The 17,031-nt window shown below is 28.4% G+C and overlaps 2 protein-coding genes across 2 annotated transcripts; both read right to left on the reverse strand.

Moving 5' to 3' along the window:
* Positions 1-6,608: 6,608 nt before the first annotated feature.
* Positions 6,609-7,786, reverse strand: LOC106773702 (stem 31 kDa glycoprotein). Its single transcript, XM_014660440.2, has 3 exons — positions 7,375-7,786; positions 7,068-7,277; positions 6,609-6,984 (listed from the first exon to the last, which is right to left on the reverse strand). Exons 1-3 carry the CDS (start codon positions 7,749-7,751, stop codon positions 6,807-6,809), a joined length of 765 nt encoding a protein of 254 aa, XP_014515926.1. The 5' UTR covers positions 7,752-7,786; the 3' UTR covers positions 6,609-6,806.
* A 2,108-nt stretch (positions 7,787-9,894) lies between these two features.
* On the reverse strand, positions 9,895-11,083 carry LOC106773787 (stem 28 kDa glycoprotein-like). Its single transcript, XM_014660536.2, has 3 exons — positions 10,652-11,083; positions 10,332-10,541; positions 9,895-10,235 (listed from the first exon to the last, which is right to left on the reverse strand). Exons 1-3 carry the CDS (start codon positions 11,017-11,019, stop codon positions 10,055-10,057), a joined length of 759 nt encoding a protein of 252 aa, XP_014516022.1. The 5' UTR covers positions 11,020-11,083; the 3' UTR covers positions 9,895-10,054.
* Between the last annotated feature and the right edge of the window lie 5,948 nt (positions 11,084-17,031).

Raw genomic sequence — 17,031 nt, forward strand, 5'->3', positions numbered from 1 at the left:
ATAATCTTATTAATTGTTTATTATTTTATATATCTTCTTTGTCAGTTTGTCAAAAGATTGAGAATATATAAAGTGAGTTTGTCAGTTTCTTATCATTGAAACTATCTTTTTTTTTTCGTTTTTCCAAATATGTGTCGGTTTTATATTTTATGTTTGAATCAACTGATAAATGTAAACTTTTTTATTGGAAAATGATTCATATATTTTTAAAAATATTCATCAACTTGATATATACTTTGAAAGAACACAAATGTTTTAAGTTTATAATATATGATGTTTAATGAATACATTAGTAAATACAAGTATATATGTACATTATTCCATTTTTATAATGGGAACACGTAAAAATGTTCACTATATATTGAAATTTTGGAGAATATTAAAACACGCGATACACGCTTTCACCTACTATGTCTAAAATTGTCCAGAGTGTTCTAAAAATATCTTTTATTATAAACAAAATGAAAATGTAGATGAAATATATGTTAGCTGTGTTTGAAACACTAAGACATTATTATTAGAGGCATGTCATAATTTGATCAATTTTAACACGTGGAACCTAAATCAATTTAAGCTTATATATCTTAGAAAATTTTAAATTTTTTAATAATATACATAAAATAATAGTTTAGATAAAATATATAAGAAAATTTTGATATAGAAAATAATATATTTATAAAAATATTTATAAAGAAATTTGTGAAGATATCATAATCTTCTTCATCCTTTATAACCATCGGCTTCCTTTCTACGCATCTTCTTAATTAGAGCTGTCAAAACGAATAATCTGGCTCGACCCGGCCCGGTCCACCACGGGTTGGTCACTTAATGAGCCAATCCAACCCGACTCATTTATTAGCGAGTCAGAAAAACTTGAATCCGACCCGATCTACCACGGGTTGATGGGTAAACGGGTTGGCTCACTAACCCGTTTAATTATATATTTAAAAAAAAAATACTTTCTGTAATTTAAATTTAAAAAAATTTCACTCCCAAAAAATTATGTTAAAGACAATTCAAAATAATAATAAAAAGTACAATATAATCCAAATATCATCAAAAAACAAACACAAAAAACATACAAATAAGTTTCTTATATTCATAATTTTTTGTTCCTTATCCATTTACGATATTAGAATCTTGAATAGATAAGTCCACAATATTCTGCTCTTTTGAATCATCCTGAATGTCAAACCAACCTGAATGTAGTTGATCACATCAATTGTTGTAACCCTTGACTCTTGTTCTTGTTGTTTCCAAATTCACTAATAAAGATTTTCCTAATATGAGAACAATTCTGACAATCAATAAAAAAATATTAGTAAAAAAAAGAGAACCGGTACTCAATAACATCAACAAAAAATTAATAGTTTAATCTATTACATAATTTCCCAAATTCAAAGATATCAAAAAGAGCTTGTTTAAATAATGTATACTCAAATTGTTTAAATAAAATGAACAAAATCTGATACAAGCATGTCAAAACATAAAAAAAATCATTCCATGTCTTCAAATTCCCTAGAACATAAAACAAATTTGCAAACCCCTATTTTTGTCATTATAGGATTTTTGAAAAAAAAAAGAGAAGTGAGAAAACAAAAATGTGGAGAAAAGAGAAGAAAAAAGGAATGGTGTTTTACCTGCTCCTTCAAGAAGTATTTCAGTGAAGTGAAGGTGAGAGCACCGTCAAATGAGAACAAGTACTTGTGAGAGTAGAGGTTACTTTTTTGGTATACACAGTGAGTGAAGAAAATATTTTATTTTTTAGGATTTCATAAATAAAATAGTAAATTAAAAAAATAAAATTAGGTAGGTGGGTTGATGGGTCAACCCGGTTCACCACGGGTTCAACCCGCATGAGCCCGGTTGAAATCTAACCCGCATATAAGTGGATTGTATTTTTCAAACCCAACCCAGCTCAAACCCGTGACAGACCGGATTGATCTGCGAGTTGTGACCCATTTTAACGGCTCTATTCTTAATAATTGAAAATTTGTGAACCTCTTGTTTATTATCATTTGTGTGGAGATAAAACATTGACCAATTTTATACTATTCAAATTATTAACAGTAAAATCATTAAAAAAAAGTGATTTGGAACACAGAATTAAAATCAATAGTACAATAGTACAACATAAAATAAAAGTCATTTAAGATTAAAGAGTTATTCACAAATCTAAATTATCTTAAAATTGTTCGTTTAAATTATTCGAAAGATATCTGTAAAAAAATATTCTGATGTTTTGTTTTTGTATTTGAAATCTGAGAGGATTACGTTATTTTAACAATTTTTGATAATAAATTATATATTATTATTTTATTAATATGCATATTTAAAACAAATTAATAATAAATTATGACAAAAACTGTTATTAAAAAATTGTTGAAAAGAAATTGTTAAAAAAATATTTTCTAATTATAAATATTAAATTGACATGACAGTTGGTTGAGAGGAGGGTGAAGTACCTATTTAAGGAATGTCCCACAATCACATGACACTTGTTTAAACATGTTCATGTCCTTTGGTGGAGAACATTGGAGAGAATAGGTGGTTCTAACAACACCTGAAATTTTAGTTCATATAATAGAAACATCATATTTTAAAATACTTTTTGACAATTTTTTTTAATAAGGGAACATGTGTTATTATTTTATTTGTTTATTTTAATTTATGTTTAAAAATATTAAAAATAATCCATCATAAACTATCGTATAAAAAAATACTGTTAAAAGGATTTTTTTCTTATACAATAATGGCGAGAAGCGGAAATTAGACGTTCTCGGGAGCTTTTGCTTTACGTCATTTTCTTCTTTTCTTCACCTTTCATATAATTCAATTATTTAGGTTGACAATTCAACCCATTTTCTTTACTCTTTTTTCTTCTTTATAATTCATCAGCTTTTTAATATTAAGAATGTATTTATATTATACTTAATTTATATATAATTTTAAATTTTTTAAAAATATTATACAATATTTTATTGGAAACACGACATTAACGAGAAAACGTAATTAAATTATAATATATAAATTAATATAAATTTCACTTTATATAGTTAATTTTTTAATATTAAATTATATTAAAGTATAATATGATATATTTTAATTTCGTCTGTATATAGAATATGATTTATTTTAATTTCATCAATTAGAAATAATAATATACTACGGTGTATACAACAACAAAACAAAACTAATTTTATAAAATTTGGATTTTTTTTTAAACTTTTTACAAGATAACAAAATTATATCAACAATAATGAATTTAAAATTTTATAAATAAATATTTGCTAAAAAATTGTTGAAAAAATAATGTTATTAGTGTTATGAAAAAGCTAAAGTGACTTTATTATTATTTTTGTTTAATTTCTTATTTGTGTTTTCTTTTTCATTTAAATTGGGTCATTATGATTATTTTTCATATTTAATTTTATTCTTTATATAATATTTTACATGCAATGTAAGAAATTAAAAGAGATAAAAATTATTCATATATTAATTATTTTCACTTTATCGTAAGAAAGACTAAAGAGTAAAGAAGAGTGTAGATTGTAAGGAAAAAATTTGGACCACAAAGTTTAAAGGCATAAAAATCACGTGTCAATTTGAACTAATAATATCTCTCTTAATTGTGGTGCCTTTCTCACACCAACCCTATCATCAACATTATCCTATCACTTTTTCATTTCATTTAATATATATATATATATATATATATATATATATATATATTATAGAAAAAAAATGTATTTCAATTTAATTTATGATTAAATTTGATCAATAAAGTTAATATTTACACCCATGTGATGTTTTTATCTTTTTATGTGATACTCACAGGTTAATTTTTTATTTCTTTATTTAACTTAATCATTTAGTATTACTTTTATTCAACTTAATAATTTATTGTTATTTCATTTTTCATAATAATTGTAATTAATTTTTTCCATCATATAAATTATTATAAAAAATATCAGGTTTTTCTTTACTAATATTTCTTGCTTATATATATATATATATATATATATATATATATATATATATATATATATATATATATATATTTCATTGCTGGTGTTTTTTTTTTTGAAAAAAAAATCATGTCATTACTTTTACCACATTCATCATTTAAATACTAAATAATTATAAGATAAAAGATAAGTTTTAAAATGTGCTTTCCAACACTATGACAAATAAAAATAAATTCAAAAACATTATAAAAGTAATCATTTTAATAAAATAAAATAAAATAATTTCATAAATAGAGTAAATAATATCATCTTATATGTTTATATGGTATAAAAGTTTTCTATTTATCCTGTTATTTGTTTATTCTACATAAATATTACTGCTACAAATGTACCATAAAAAGAAAAAGTATTTCAAAAGTTTGACAGTGTACACGTCATCATATTAAGAAACGAACGAAACATACATTTAAGATCGAATTTCTATAAACAAATTGTTATATTTCTATATTTGAAAAATATATTTATAAGTGTCGGTAGTGACTTTTATACACCTTCCATCATTAAAACGTAGTGTTTGTAAGAGATAAATTACTTTTAATGTATTAAGAGAGTTGCATGTAAAAGATTTTATACAAAATTTTGAATTTTTAATGTGCTTAAGTATTTTTCTTATATATATATATATATCACCTAATTTTTTTATTTTTAAACTTTCTATATTTAGATTCCAAACAAATAAATAAATTACGAAATAAAAAATTAAGCTATAAAAATAACACTATAAAACAAACATCATTTTCGTACTTTTCTTATATATAGTGTTGTATATAAGATTTCTAATTATAAAATCTAATTTTTTTTTTTAGATTTGCACACACTAGTATCCTCGTAATGTTGTGTGGTATGATTTTGATAATCTCTGTCTCAACATTATTGCAATGTCCTATTGTGGACAATGTTGCAACACTTTCTTCTAATAAATCACATCATTCTCGTATTATTACCGACATCTTGTGTGATGGACATATCTTACATTTAAAAACATTAAATGAAATTTAAATGTATTACTATGTAAGTAAGGTCTTGTATCTCTACGATGAACTACAATAAAAAAAATAGGAACTATAAAAAAAAATACTATGAATAGTCTTCGATTGAGTAAGAGTTAAAATATATAATATTATGATTAAAATAATATTTAAATACGCGCAATATAAATTAATTAAGTACAGAAGTATAAGGTTTAAATTAATTAATTGATTATTGGTATTAGATTAATAGCCGGGTGAATGCTTTCCCTCTTCTTTCGAATTGGGCTGAAGAGCACACTTTGAGCCCGAATCTATCAGACCATGGCGCTGTACACGCCGACAACGAACTGCGTTTTTCTTCCTGCATTCCATTAGTACTAACTGCACTCCAAACCAACGTAAATATACTAAAGTACCCTTCTGCCTTTTACCACTGCGCTAACACGACTGCAAGTCCGTTTTAAATAAGGAGCTTCTTCCTGTACCCTACGTTTTTCTTTCTGTATCTCCAAACCTTTTTGTTTTCCATTTTACCCTCTTCATAATAATAAACAGGATAACATAATTTGGACCGGATATCATATTAGACTTACGAGTTATTGGTATACATGACTATTTGACAGCAATCATTTAATCGTAAAGTGGATAAATATTTCATAATCACAACTAATCATAAATCTTGCAAGGAATTCACAATTTTTAACAATATTTAAATAAATTAAATTTAAATTTATCTCGTTTAAAATTATTATATGATCTTTTTCAATCAAACTTTATTGATGTTGTTTAATAATTAAAGTTTATTTAAAAATCTAATTAAATAATTCTCAACTAATTTTAATTAAAATTGTTTTCAATTCATATTAAACATAATTTTAGTTAATGCTAGCAAAAGAAATCGGTATTTTGTGAATAATATGAAAATAACAGTTATGGTAGACATCAGCTAAAAAACTTTATTTCTCATTTGACTAAAATCCCAGACATTATCTAAGAAAAATTTAATTAATATCAAGTAAAAATAATAGTATTCTATAATAATAATAAAAACAATCTTAATAATATAAATAGTTCTACCATTTTGTATAAAAAAAATATTATCGAGAAGTAATTTCAACATACAATAAATAAACATAATTGATATAAACAAATATAGCAATTCAACATAAACTGAAAGCAACAACTAACATAAATAATAAAACAAATATAACAATCTTTATATATACTTCTTTTAAGTTACGTGATTAATATCTTCCTCTCATAATTTTTTTCTTTTATAATTTATTAACTAGATATCTTTTTAATTGTTTCTTTTAACATTTAATATATCACAAAAATTTAATAAATCTCAATTAAACCTAAATTTTATTAACAAGTTTCCTTTATAGCTTTATTAAATAAGTGATAGTATCACAATTTTTCATTTATTTGATACAAAACACAAATATATAAAACTATAAACTTTTGTACTTTCTTAAGAAAAAAAATAGTAATGTCAAATAAAATAAATGTAAAAAATTTAAATATATCAAATTATTATTCCTTCTATTAAATTCTTTTGAGAGATTAGGCCAACAAATTATCATCCAAGAAAATAAAAAAGTAAATAGAACATGAACACTTTCATAATTCATTCAAAGTGAAGAAAACAACATTGTTGATTCTCCCAGGTTTTTCATAGTTCAAGTACACATCCCAACAAGATAATCAAGATAAAGACACCCATAGATTGAAACCAAAGTGTCCCTATTTGATCACCTAACTTGTTTTATTTCATAGTTAGGAGCAGAGTTACAGACATGGGAGTTCAATCATAGTACAAGGGATTTGGCAGCTTAAAGGTCCTAAACCCTCTTTTATCTCCAACAATATCACTCCATTGATCTCCAATGTTTCCAACGATTCTGTATCCCTCTTCAGCCAGCTTCGTTCTCTCAGAAGATTTAAAAGCATTTGATAATTTCCCAGAATATATGGATGGATCCCTGCAACCAAAAACCACTTTTTTATAACCGTTCATCAAACAGCACAACATAAAAAACACATCTTTAGCTTAAGAATAACCAACCTGGCAATCAACTTGTCCCATTTGTAGAATCCAACATTCTGTAAGTTGGAAACAGTCACATCCTTCAGATCCAGTGGTCTTTCTGTGATGAACACAACTTTGATCCCAAGAGCCAGCAGTTTGTTGTAGAGTTTAAGAGTCTCGGGCAGTGCAAATGCCTCACCGTAGGAAACCCAGATCTTGAAAGCCGTAGCATTATGTTCTTCCACCCTACCACCAAAATAATACTCGTCAATGATTACTTCCAGTAGTTATATACTAGACACAGAAAATAGTTGAAAAGCTAAAAGGGTATCAGAGAGCATACCCAAAACCATGGTTAGCAAAATATTGAAGATTTGAGAGTGCAGTGTCATCGACATCAAAGACAAAGATGTCTTTTTGAGTGATATTGAGAGTTTTAGCATAAAAGTAAGCCTCACGGCAAACTGTTTTGGAGTCTGATCTATATTGGTCGCCGAGAAGATAGTCTGCTACGTGTTCTTGGCATGGCGCAGGTACAGTTTTCCATTTGACGAGGTTGTTCGCCTCCACGCCAAGTCTCCAACTTTCGCATGATACCTCTATTGGGTATTGTTCATTGTAGCCAGTTTTCATTCGGAGAGGGAAAACTTGGTAGTCTGAGCCTTGACATGGCCATGTTACAAAAGCAAAAACAAACAGAACACACAACTTCGTATTCATCTCACTCTTTTGGTTATCACTACCAACTTTTGCATGTAATCAGACCAAGCTTTTGTTCTTTAAATAGACAATGGCAGAGGCAACATCTGGGGTAGGATCACTCGTGAAAGGAAAAAGAAAAAAACAAAAAAGAAATAGTTGTGCATACATTTTTTTTTATTAAATATGCTTTTAGTTTTATATTTTGACGTGATTTTAATTTTAGTCTCTTTTTAAAATAACATACAATTTATTCTTTAAAACTCTAGTTTTATTCTTTTTTTATCAAATTTTTTTAAATTTATTTGCTGTTTCAAACGCAGTTAATATTGAAACAAAAATATGTAAAACAGTATAAACAATCCAAATGCTATAATGAAACGTGTTTGAAATAACAAATAAAGTTAAAAAAAATTGGTAAAAAAGACTAAAACAAGAGTTTTCTAAAGTTGAAAGACTAAATTGTATCTTAGTTTAAAAATGGACTAAAACCAAAATCGATCCAAAATATATAAAGTAAAAAGATATTTAACATTTTTTTTTTTTGTGTTAAAGGCAATGCACAAATTTTTACGAAAATTATATTTTAACTTCCGCAACAATAAAATATCGCATTTTAATGCTAAAATTATATAAATAAACAAATTTTAAAATAAATAATAATTTTTAAAATTTTTAAATGAGAAAATAAAGCAAAAGCTTCACCATAGCATGTTCCAAAAACTTGCTACCAATCCGTATATTATGAGGATTTGAAATGTTGAATCCGTACATTGTGAGGGTTTGAAATGTTGAATCCGTACCTGTTGCAGACTGAAAGGAGGAAGGCGTGAAAGGAAGGTGAATTTTTTATAGAAAACAAAGCAAAATGTATATTTTATTCGTTATTGTATTATAATTAAATTATTTATTAATATTTAATTTCACCTTTAAAATATATAATTTGATGATCAATTTATTATATACAAATAAATACAAATTTTAGGTCCAAAAATTTTATAGAATTTAATAAAGCTTATTTAAATAATTAACATTTAAGTGAATGATGATAAAGCTGTTTTTTTCTGCAGCTATAATTAGAAAGCATCTGAATAAAGTAAAATATCGTACCCATATTTTCAGGCATCTTTCACAAGTTAAGAAACAAAAGGGTAGGTAAGGTAACTGTACGATATTATTCCACCATTAAACCATTTCACAAATTAACCTTTCTCAATGAAAAATCCACATGAAATTAGGCTTTTTGGTTTTAAAGTTTTTTCATCTCATCATTACTAAAATTTTGAAAAAACACTTTATCGAATTTGATTTCCAGATTTAAGAGTAGATTTTTAAGAGTTCGAGATATTGTTTACAGTGAGATTTCAGCTTTCTAAGACTAAATTTTCAGCATTATTATTTCTGATTGCTAATTCTGATTATGAATTCCGAATGATGAACATGAAGTCTTGCAATAAATACTATTAATATAGGTTATTTGCAAAAAAAATTATTGAGTTTATTTGGAAATAAAAATTGGTAACTATAATTTATTGATGAAAAAAAAAGGGAGTTAAGACTGGAATTGAATATAAATAAATATTTTTAATAAGAATATGAAGAAAAAGTCCCTTTAAAATGGGTATAAAGTTATAAACTCAATACAAACATAATCAAATTATTAATAATACAAGGGTTTGTTTTAAAATAAAGACACGAAATCTATTATGTTACCAAAATAATTAAGTGCGATTTTTTTTTCTTTACAGTTTTCAGTTTTTATGATAATAAAAATATTAATGATAAAATGATACTAAAGCCTTTTTTATATATCTTTTATAATTTTTCTCATAACTGTTTTGAATCAAACTCCATATATTTTTACTGTTTATTTATCTTTAGTTTATAACATGTTAGACATGTTTCATGTTCAAGTGTAAGTTTAAATTAATTATCTTTAGTTTAAATTATCTTTAGTTTATTTATCTAAATATATTTTGAAAAATTAAGTGTAAGTTTAAATTATTTGTTGACTGATAAAAAACCTATAAATTTATTATTCTAAAATTTTGAATTAAAAAACAGTATCAGTTTTAAACAGGTATATTATGATGAATAACACTACTAATAGAGAATCTTGACAGCTGAAATGTAATGATTACAAAAGACTTTTTAAAGAGACAGATAATCTTAAAAGACAAATTTCTAAAAACATCATGAAACATAACAAAGGAGTTAAACAAAGTCATGAAAAAGAGCTAGTTAGGGCTCCTATTCTAACTCTCTCCATCAGCACATTACATATCTTATTTCATAGGTTAGGAGCAACGTTAAGCTGTTAGATTTCAACCAATGTAGTACATGGGATTAGGCAGCTTAAAGGTCCTTAAACCTCTGTAACTTCCCATCAAATCTGTCCATTGGTCTCCAACATTTCCAATGATTCTGTAACCACTTTCCTCCAGCTTCCTTCTCTCAGTTGCTTTGTATGTAAGTGTTGATTTCCCAGTATATGCAGCTGGATCCCTGAAACCAAAACACAACAGCTTATACTCAAGTCTGCAACTTTAATCATCAAAACCTGTTTCTACATGAACAAGTTCATGGAAAAATGAAACTCACTTCAGAATCAACTTTTCCCATTTGTCAAATCCAACATCCTTTAAGTTGGCAACAGTTATAGCTCTCTGAGACACTAATCTTTCGGTTAAAAAGACAACCTTGATGCCCAGAGACATAAGTTTGTCGTACAGCACAAGAGTCTCGGGTAGTGCGTATGCTTCTCCTTCAGCAACCCAGTTTGCAAACGCTGTAGCATTAAATCGCTCCACCCTATAACCAAACATTCGTCGAAATATATGTAACATTCAGTGTAACATAAGCACGGCCATGAAATGCATGAAACAAAATAAAACAAATAACACTTTCTTTAAGGAAGGTACCCAAATCCATGCTTGGAATAATACTGGAGATTACAGAGCAAAGTCTCGTCTACGTCGAACACAAATACGTCTTTGTCAGTGATATTAAGAGTTTTGGCGTAAAAATAAGCTTCACGACAAACAGTTTTGGAGTCTGATCTATATTGGTTGCCTAGAACATAGTCCGCTACGAACTCTTGGCATGCTTCTGGGACAGTTTTCCATTTGATGAGGTTGTTTGCTTCCACGCCGAGCCTCCAACTTGCGCATAAAACCGCCGTGGAGTACTGCCCAACATGGCCAGTTTTCAGTCGGAGAGGGTACATTTGGTAGTCTGAGGCATGGCATGCTACCAAAACTGTAGCAACGAACAGAACAAGCACCTTCATTTTTTTTTTTCACACTCTTTCAACTTTCAATAGAGATTTTGGCTTCTTCTACATGGAGGATTTTGTTCTTTAAATAGAAAAGCTGTAAGATATGAAACTGTAAGCTGATGTGTTAAAGAAAATAGACAGCTGAAAATTTAAAATATAGACAATGATATTTTAACAATACTTTTTGACAATTTTTTTATAACGGAACACATGTCATCATTTTATTGATCTATTTGAATTTATGTTTAAAAAATATTTAAAACGAATCAATCACAAGTTGCCACATATGCGTTGTAAAAAAATTATTAAAAGAATGTTGTTAAAAGAAGTTTTTTAAGTATCTTTAACCCAGTTTTTAACTGAAAAATTTTACACTTGACAAATAATACAAAAATAAAATAGTTTAAAAAAGGAAAAATTTTTGTATTTTTTTAAAAAAAATAATATTAAATAAATCTAAAAAATTTAAGTGTTTCAGAAATATTTTTTTAATTGTAATATAAGAGTGTTTTGAAAGCCATTGGAGACAATGGGTAGAAGATAAGAGTGGAAAAAAGTAGGCTTAATTATAGATTTTGTTTCTTATTTTTATTTTTGTTGAACTTCGTTTTTTTGTTTTGTGTGTTAAATTTAGTTTTTTATTTTTTAAAATAGTTTAATTTCATATTTTTGTTAGATTTATATTAATGTCTTGTTCGTATGTAAGGAATTTTAACTTTATTTATTTATGTTTTTTAACTTTGAAAAAAAAAACTCTGTATTAGGTTTGGTTCGTGTCATTTGTGTATGAGAGTATTACATATTATTGTTCGTGTCATGTTATTGTTTCATAGTGTTTGTTTTTAATTTAATTTTCGTATTTATAATTTTGATTTATAATTTAACTTTTTTTTAATAAAGTAATTTGATTTCTTTTTAATTTGACCAAATTAATAATTAATCTTAGTTACAATTTACATATAGATGTTAAAACATATTTTTCTAAAATTATGTATAAGATCACTCCATCTTATTTTATTCAAAATGGAGAAAAAGAAAATTGATTTATTTTAAAAAAATTACACTAAATTGAATAAAAATGACACGTGATTTTTTATATTATTTTTCTAAGAAATTAAAAAGTTTAAAAAATTTTCAATTTGACCAGATATAATGTATGAACAGAACGTTAATGTTAATATAACATAAAATTGAAATGAATAAAAAGGCTAAATTAAAAAATAGTAAGGAAAAACCAAAAGAATATATAGAAAATAAGACTTGTGAGAGAATTTGAAAATGATTAAATTGAATAAAGTTTATAAAAAGTATATTATTTTAAACGTCAAAAAAATTCGTTGATTATTATGAATAAAAGTAATTGATGTAAAAATTAAAATAGATACTAAGAGAAAAAAAAAACAATTGGATAAAGTTAAACCTACATAGGCTAACATGTTATATTGGACACTGGAAAAACAAGAAAGAAAATCTGAGAAAAGAGAGCTTTTGGTTGGTTTGAACTGAATGGACAAAATGTGAAAGAAAAAAGTGAAAAGAGGAACTGAAATGGGAGTCTGTAGAGTGTAGTATTGAGCAAGAAGTACATTGATAAAGACATTTGACAAGGATACACTGCACGAGATTGTTTGCCATCCGATCCTTTCAAGAATTATATAAAAAAAAGATTAAATATGTTTTTTTTTGGTAGTGAAAATTAGAATTAGGTCTTTTTCTAGAATTTTAATTTAATTTAGTCTTTCAATTTTAAAAATATAAAAATTTAGTCATTTTATCTAATCTTTGTTAGGTTTATTTAATGTTTCAAACACGTTCCATGATAATATTTGGGTTCTTTATACTGTTTGACATATTTTTACTTCAATGTTAACTGAGAAACGCGTTTTAAACATCAAATAAAGTTAACAAAATTCGATTAAAAAGACTAAATTCATACCATTATAAAGTTGGAAAACTAAATTAGACCAAAGTTTGAAAAGAGAGTAATTCCAATTTTGACTGAAAATTAAGGAACCAAAAACATATTTAATCTATAAAAAATAATAATACTTATACAACATTTTTTTTCCTGAACATTATCTACGTATTATTCTGTGATTTATTTAAAATTACTTTACAATCAATAATAATAAAAAAAAACACCACCATATACCAATCACAAAATATATTCAAATATTATAAAAATAAAATATTATCTAAAATCATTTTACCTCTGTATATATCATAAAAGATGTACAAAACGTCTAAGTCTTATTTCTCGTTAATAAGTAAAAGACAAACACAAAAGACAAAGATAATAACCTCAGTACTAGTATTAGAAAAAGTTAATAAATATTTTTATATATGAATACTATACAATCATAGAGAAACAAAAATTACAGCTTACCCAAAATATTATCTACTAATATGTATTCTTGTCATAAACATCCATAATATTTTATATTTTTAATATATATTTTTTTTAAGATTCATATTCTTAATAATATTTTATTTGATATATATATATATATATATATATATATATATATATATATATATATTGAATTGAGATGCTGTATAATGAATCTTTCTGAATCCACAGATTGTCTGAGTAATGCTGTTACTTTGGTACTTATTTATTCAAATGTAATAATTCCATTTTAAAATAAGTAATTTTGGGTGCATATTAGGGTAAATTTCTGCTAGTCACATCATTTTACATAATTCTTATTTTCCACATAATGTTCAAATCTTTCTCTCCTAACATTATTTATTGCTACTTTTTGCTGTTCATTTTTTTCAAAATTTGCACACTATTCTCTCTATCCACTCACGTGACTGTACTGTACCTAGGTTACAGATATTCTTCAGCCTTATTTATTTCGTTGTCAGAAAAAAAAAGAGTAAAATTTAAAAAATAAACTTAAGCATTTTTAAATAAAAATCATGTGTTTTGAGATTATTTGCCTTGAAAGGTTTTTTTTAGGTTTAATACTTATTTTGGTCCCTCCTTTGGGGGGATTTGTTCAAATTGGTCCCTCTATTTTTCAAAAGTTCACTTAAGTCCTTAATTTCGCAAAAAGTGTTCAATTTGGTCCTTTTGGGTGACGCCGTTAAGTTTCTTAACGGCACAGATGCCAGGTGGACAGTTTGTGAGTACGTGTAATGTTCTGCTTTGCTACATGTTTAAAAATAAAANAAATTATGACGTGGAATATTGGAAATAGGTTTAAATTAGAAATTAAAATAAGGGTTAAATTAGAAATTGGAATTAGGGGTAAAAATTCGAATTAGGGTTAAATTAGTTTGGGGTAAAAATCTTGATTGTGATTGGGAAAAAGAGAAATTGAGAAATTGGCACCACCAAGGTTTCGTCGTCGTCCATGGTCTTCATCGTCGTCGTCCATCGTCTTCATCAGCGGTGTAGGAGTTGATTTCGTCGTCGTCCATCGTCTTCGCAAGGTTCGCAAGTTTCGTGGTGTGGTTCACAAGGTTCGCAAGGTTCGCAAGGTTCGTGGTTTTGTTACTTACTCATTTGAATATTAATTGTTTATGGTGTGGATGATTAAAATATGATTATGTTTGTGTTATTGATGCTTAAAATATGATTGTGTTTGTCCTGTTCATGGTTAAAATAGCATTTCATTTTTGTCGTTTTCGTTGTTCAATGGGTCCCCTGTTGGGTGTTGAAATTGGTCCCCTGTTGTGTGTTGAAAGTGGTCCCTGTTTGTTGTTAATTTGGTCCCATGGGTCTTAATTTATGAAAGTGGTCCCCCTTTTCATTTGCAGGATAGGGTTTGGGATGGATGAAGAGAGGTTTAAGGTCGTGGTCCACCACGGTGGGACCTTAGTAAAGGACGTGTGTCCCTTTCAGTATATAGGTGGGCATATATTATGTTGGGACATTGACCCCGACACATGGAGTTATTTTGGAGTTGTTGCTTCAATGAAAGAAATGGGTTACATGGAAGTAGANGAGTTAGTTTACAGCATTGATAATATTTTGCATGGCCTGTGTGACGACAGTGGAGCTATGAATATGATGCAAGTAGCTAGATGTTTGGGGGAAGTGCACTTATTTGTCGTGCATAAAGTTAGTGAACCAGAGGTTGTCGAAATTGAGAAGGAGAAAGAGAATGACATCCTTTACCTTTGCCAAGGGCCTGCAGAGAGTGGTGGGGGTAATGGGTCTGACGCAGTTGAGGTGGACAAAGTTGGTGCAGTTGATGTTGATGAAGTTGGTTCAGTTGAGGTCCATGAAGTGGGTGCAGTTGAGGTTGATGAAGCGGAGGTGGAGGTGGAGGCAGTGGAGGAAGTGGAGGAAGTGGAGGAAGTGGAGGTGGAAGGGGAGGCAGCGAAGGCAGTTGAGGTGGAGGTGGAGGCAGTGGAGGAAGTTGAGGTGGAGGTGGAGGCAGTGGGTGCAGTGGAGGCTGAGGAAATGGGTGCAGTGGACGTTGAGGAGGAAGTAGAAAACAGTTGTGAGGAGGAAGTTGAAGTGGATTCTTGGGTAGAAAACACTAGTGAGGTTAGTGGTGAAGATGACATGGTAGAAGATATTGGAAGGGGGTTGTCCGATGATGATTAGGAGTCAGAATAGTTGTTAACTCCAGAAGGTAGTGAAGGTAGTGGTAGTGAGGAGGATGACAATGCTACCAAACCAAGTGCATGTCCGTTTCCTAAATTTGGAAAGCAAAAGTCAATGGTAGACTACAAATGGGAAGTTGGGACAATTTTTAATGATAAAGAGGATTTTAAGGAAGCAATTAGAAACTATGTTGTTCATACTGGGAGGGATCTTAAGTTCGTAAAGAATGATAAGCGTAGGGTTCGGGTGAGATGCATGAGGGCTCAAAAAAAGTGTCCATGGGTAGCTTACTTAGGATATTTGGCATCAAGAAAGATTTGGCAATTAAGGAAGGTTGTTGATACCCATGCTTGCAGCAGACAACTAAACATAAAAATGATGAATAGTAAATGGTTGAGTCATGAAGTACATAAGGTGTTGCATGAAAATCCAACTATAAAGGTACAAGATATACGTAACAAAGCACTTAGGAAATGGAACACCAAGGTCTCAATTTCCAAAGCAAGAAGGGCCAAGTTAATGGCAACAAATGAACGTGAGGGAGACTTTAAAGAGCAATTTAGAAGGATTCATGACTATGGACATGAGGTCTTGAGAAGTAACCCAGGTTCAACTGTCCAGATTAAAGTGAACAGTGATAATGGTGAGGCCATTTTCGAAAGAATTTATGTATGTTTGGATGCATGTAAGAAGAGTTTTGCAAGTTGCAGGCCCATCATATTTTTAGATGGTTGTTTTTTGAAAGGCATATATAAGGGAGAGTTGCTAACAGCAGTTGGTAGGGACCCAAATGACCAAATGCTTCCCATAGCATATGCAGTAGTTGAAGTTGAAAATAAAGATAGTTGAAGTTGGTTTTTGCAATTATTGATTGAAGACCTTGGTGGTAATGAAATATGTGGAGCATGCACGTGGATGTCTGACCAACAAAAGGTACATGCACTCCTTATAAATTTTCCTTTTTTTGCAGTTTATGGCTATTCATGTATGTATGTTTCATTATAATTGGTGTTGTTGTTAGGGGTTGGTTCATGCTGTTGAAGCACTTTTGCCTAAGGCACCACAAAGATTCTGTATAAGGCACATGTATGCTAACTTTAGGAAGCAATTCAGTGGTCAAGTATTGAAGAATTTGATGTGGAGTGCTGCAACAAGCACGTACCCCCAGGCTTGGGAGAGAGAGATGCTGAAGATGAGAGCAGTGAATGAGGAAGCGTATAAATACCTCATAGGTATTCCACCAAGGTACGTATGCTAATTACCTCATCCCTATGACATGCACATTGTAATACNTCATGTATGATGACCCACTTTCTTCCTTCTTCTGGTCTAGATATTGGTCAAGATCTAGATTCACATATCAACCAAGTTGTGATAGTCTAGATAACAACATCAGTGAAGGTTTCAACAGTGTCCTCATTCATGCTAGAGGAAAACCAATAATCACATTGCTGGAAGAT

This window comes from Vigna radiata, chromosome 9 (assembly GCF_000741045.1).
Source record: "Vigna radiata var. radiata cultivar VC1973A chromosome 9, Vradiata_ver6, whole genome shotgun sequence".
Classification (NCBI taxonomy): Eukaryota; Viridiplantae; Streptophyta; class Magnoliopsida; order Fabales; family Fabaceae; genus Vigna; species Vigna radiata.

Excerpts from the sequence above, each read along its gene's own strand:
- LOC106773787 (XM_014660536.2), bottom strand. The coding sequence starts at position 11,019 with ATGAAGGTGCTTGTTCTGTTCGTTGCTACAGTTTTGGTAGCATGCCAT. Across the intron at positions 10,542-10,651 it reads TATTCCAAGCATGGATTTGG|GGTGGAGCGATTTAATGCTA; the intron begins GTACCTTCCTTA and ends GTTTGGTTATAG. Across the intron at positions 10,236-10,331 it reads TGGGAAAAGTTGATTCTGAA|GGATCCAGCTGCATATACTG; the intron begins GTGAGTTTCATT and ends TTTTGGTTTCAG.
- LOC106773702 (XM_014660440.2), bottom strand. The coding sequence starts at position 7,751 with ATGAATACGAAGTTGTGTGTTCTGTTTGTTTTTGCTTTTGTAACATGG. Across the intron at positions 7,278-7,374 it reads TTTGCTAACCATGGTTTTGG|GGTGGAAGAACATAATGCTA; the intron begins GTATGCTCTCTG and ends TTTTGGTGGTAG. Across the intron at positions 6,985-7,067 it reads TGGGACAAGTTGATTGCCAG|GGATCCATCCATATATTCTG; the intron begins GTTGGTTATTCT and ends TTTTGGTTGCAG.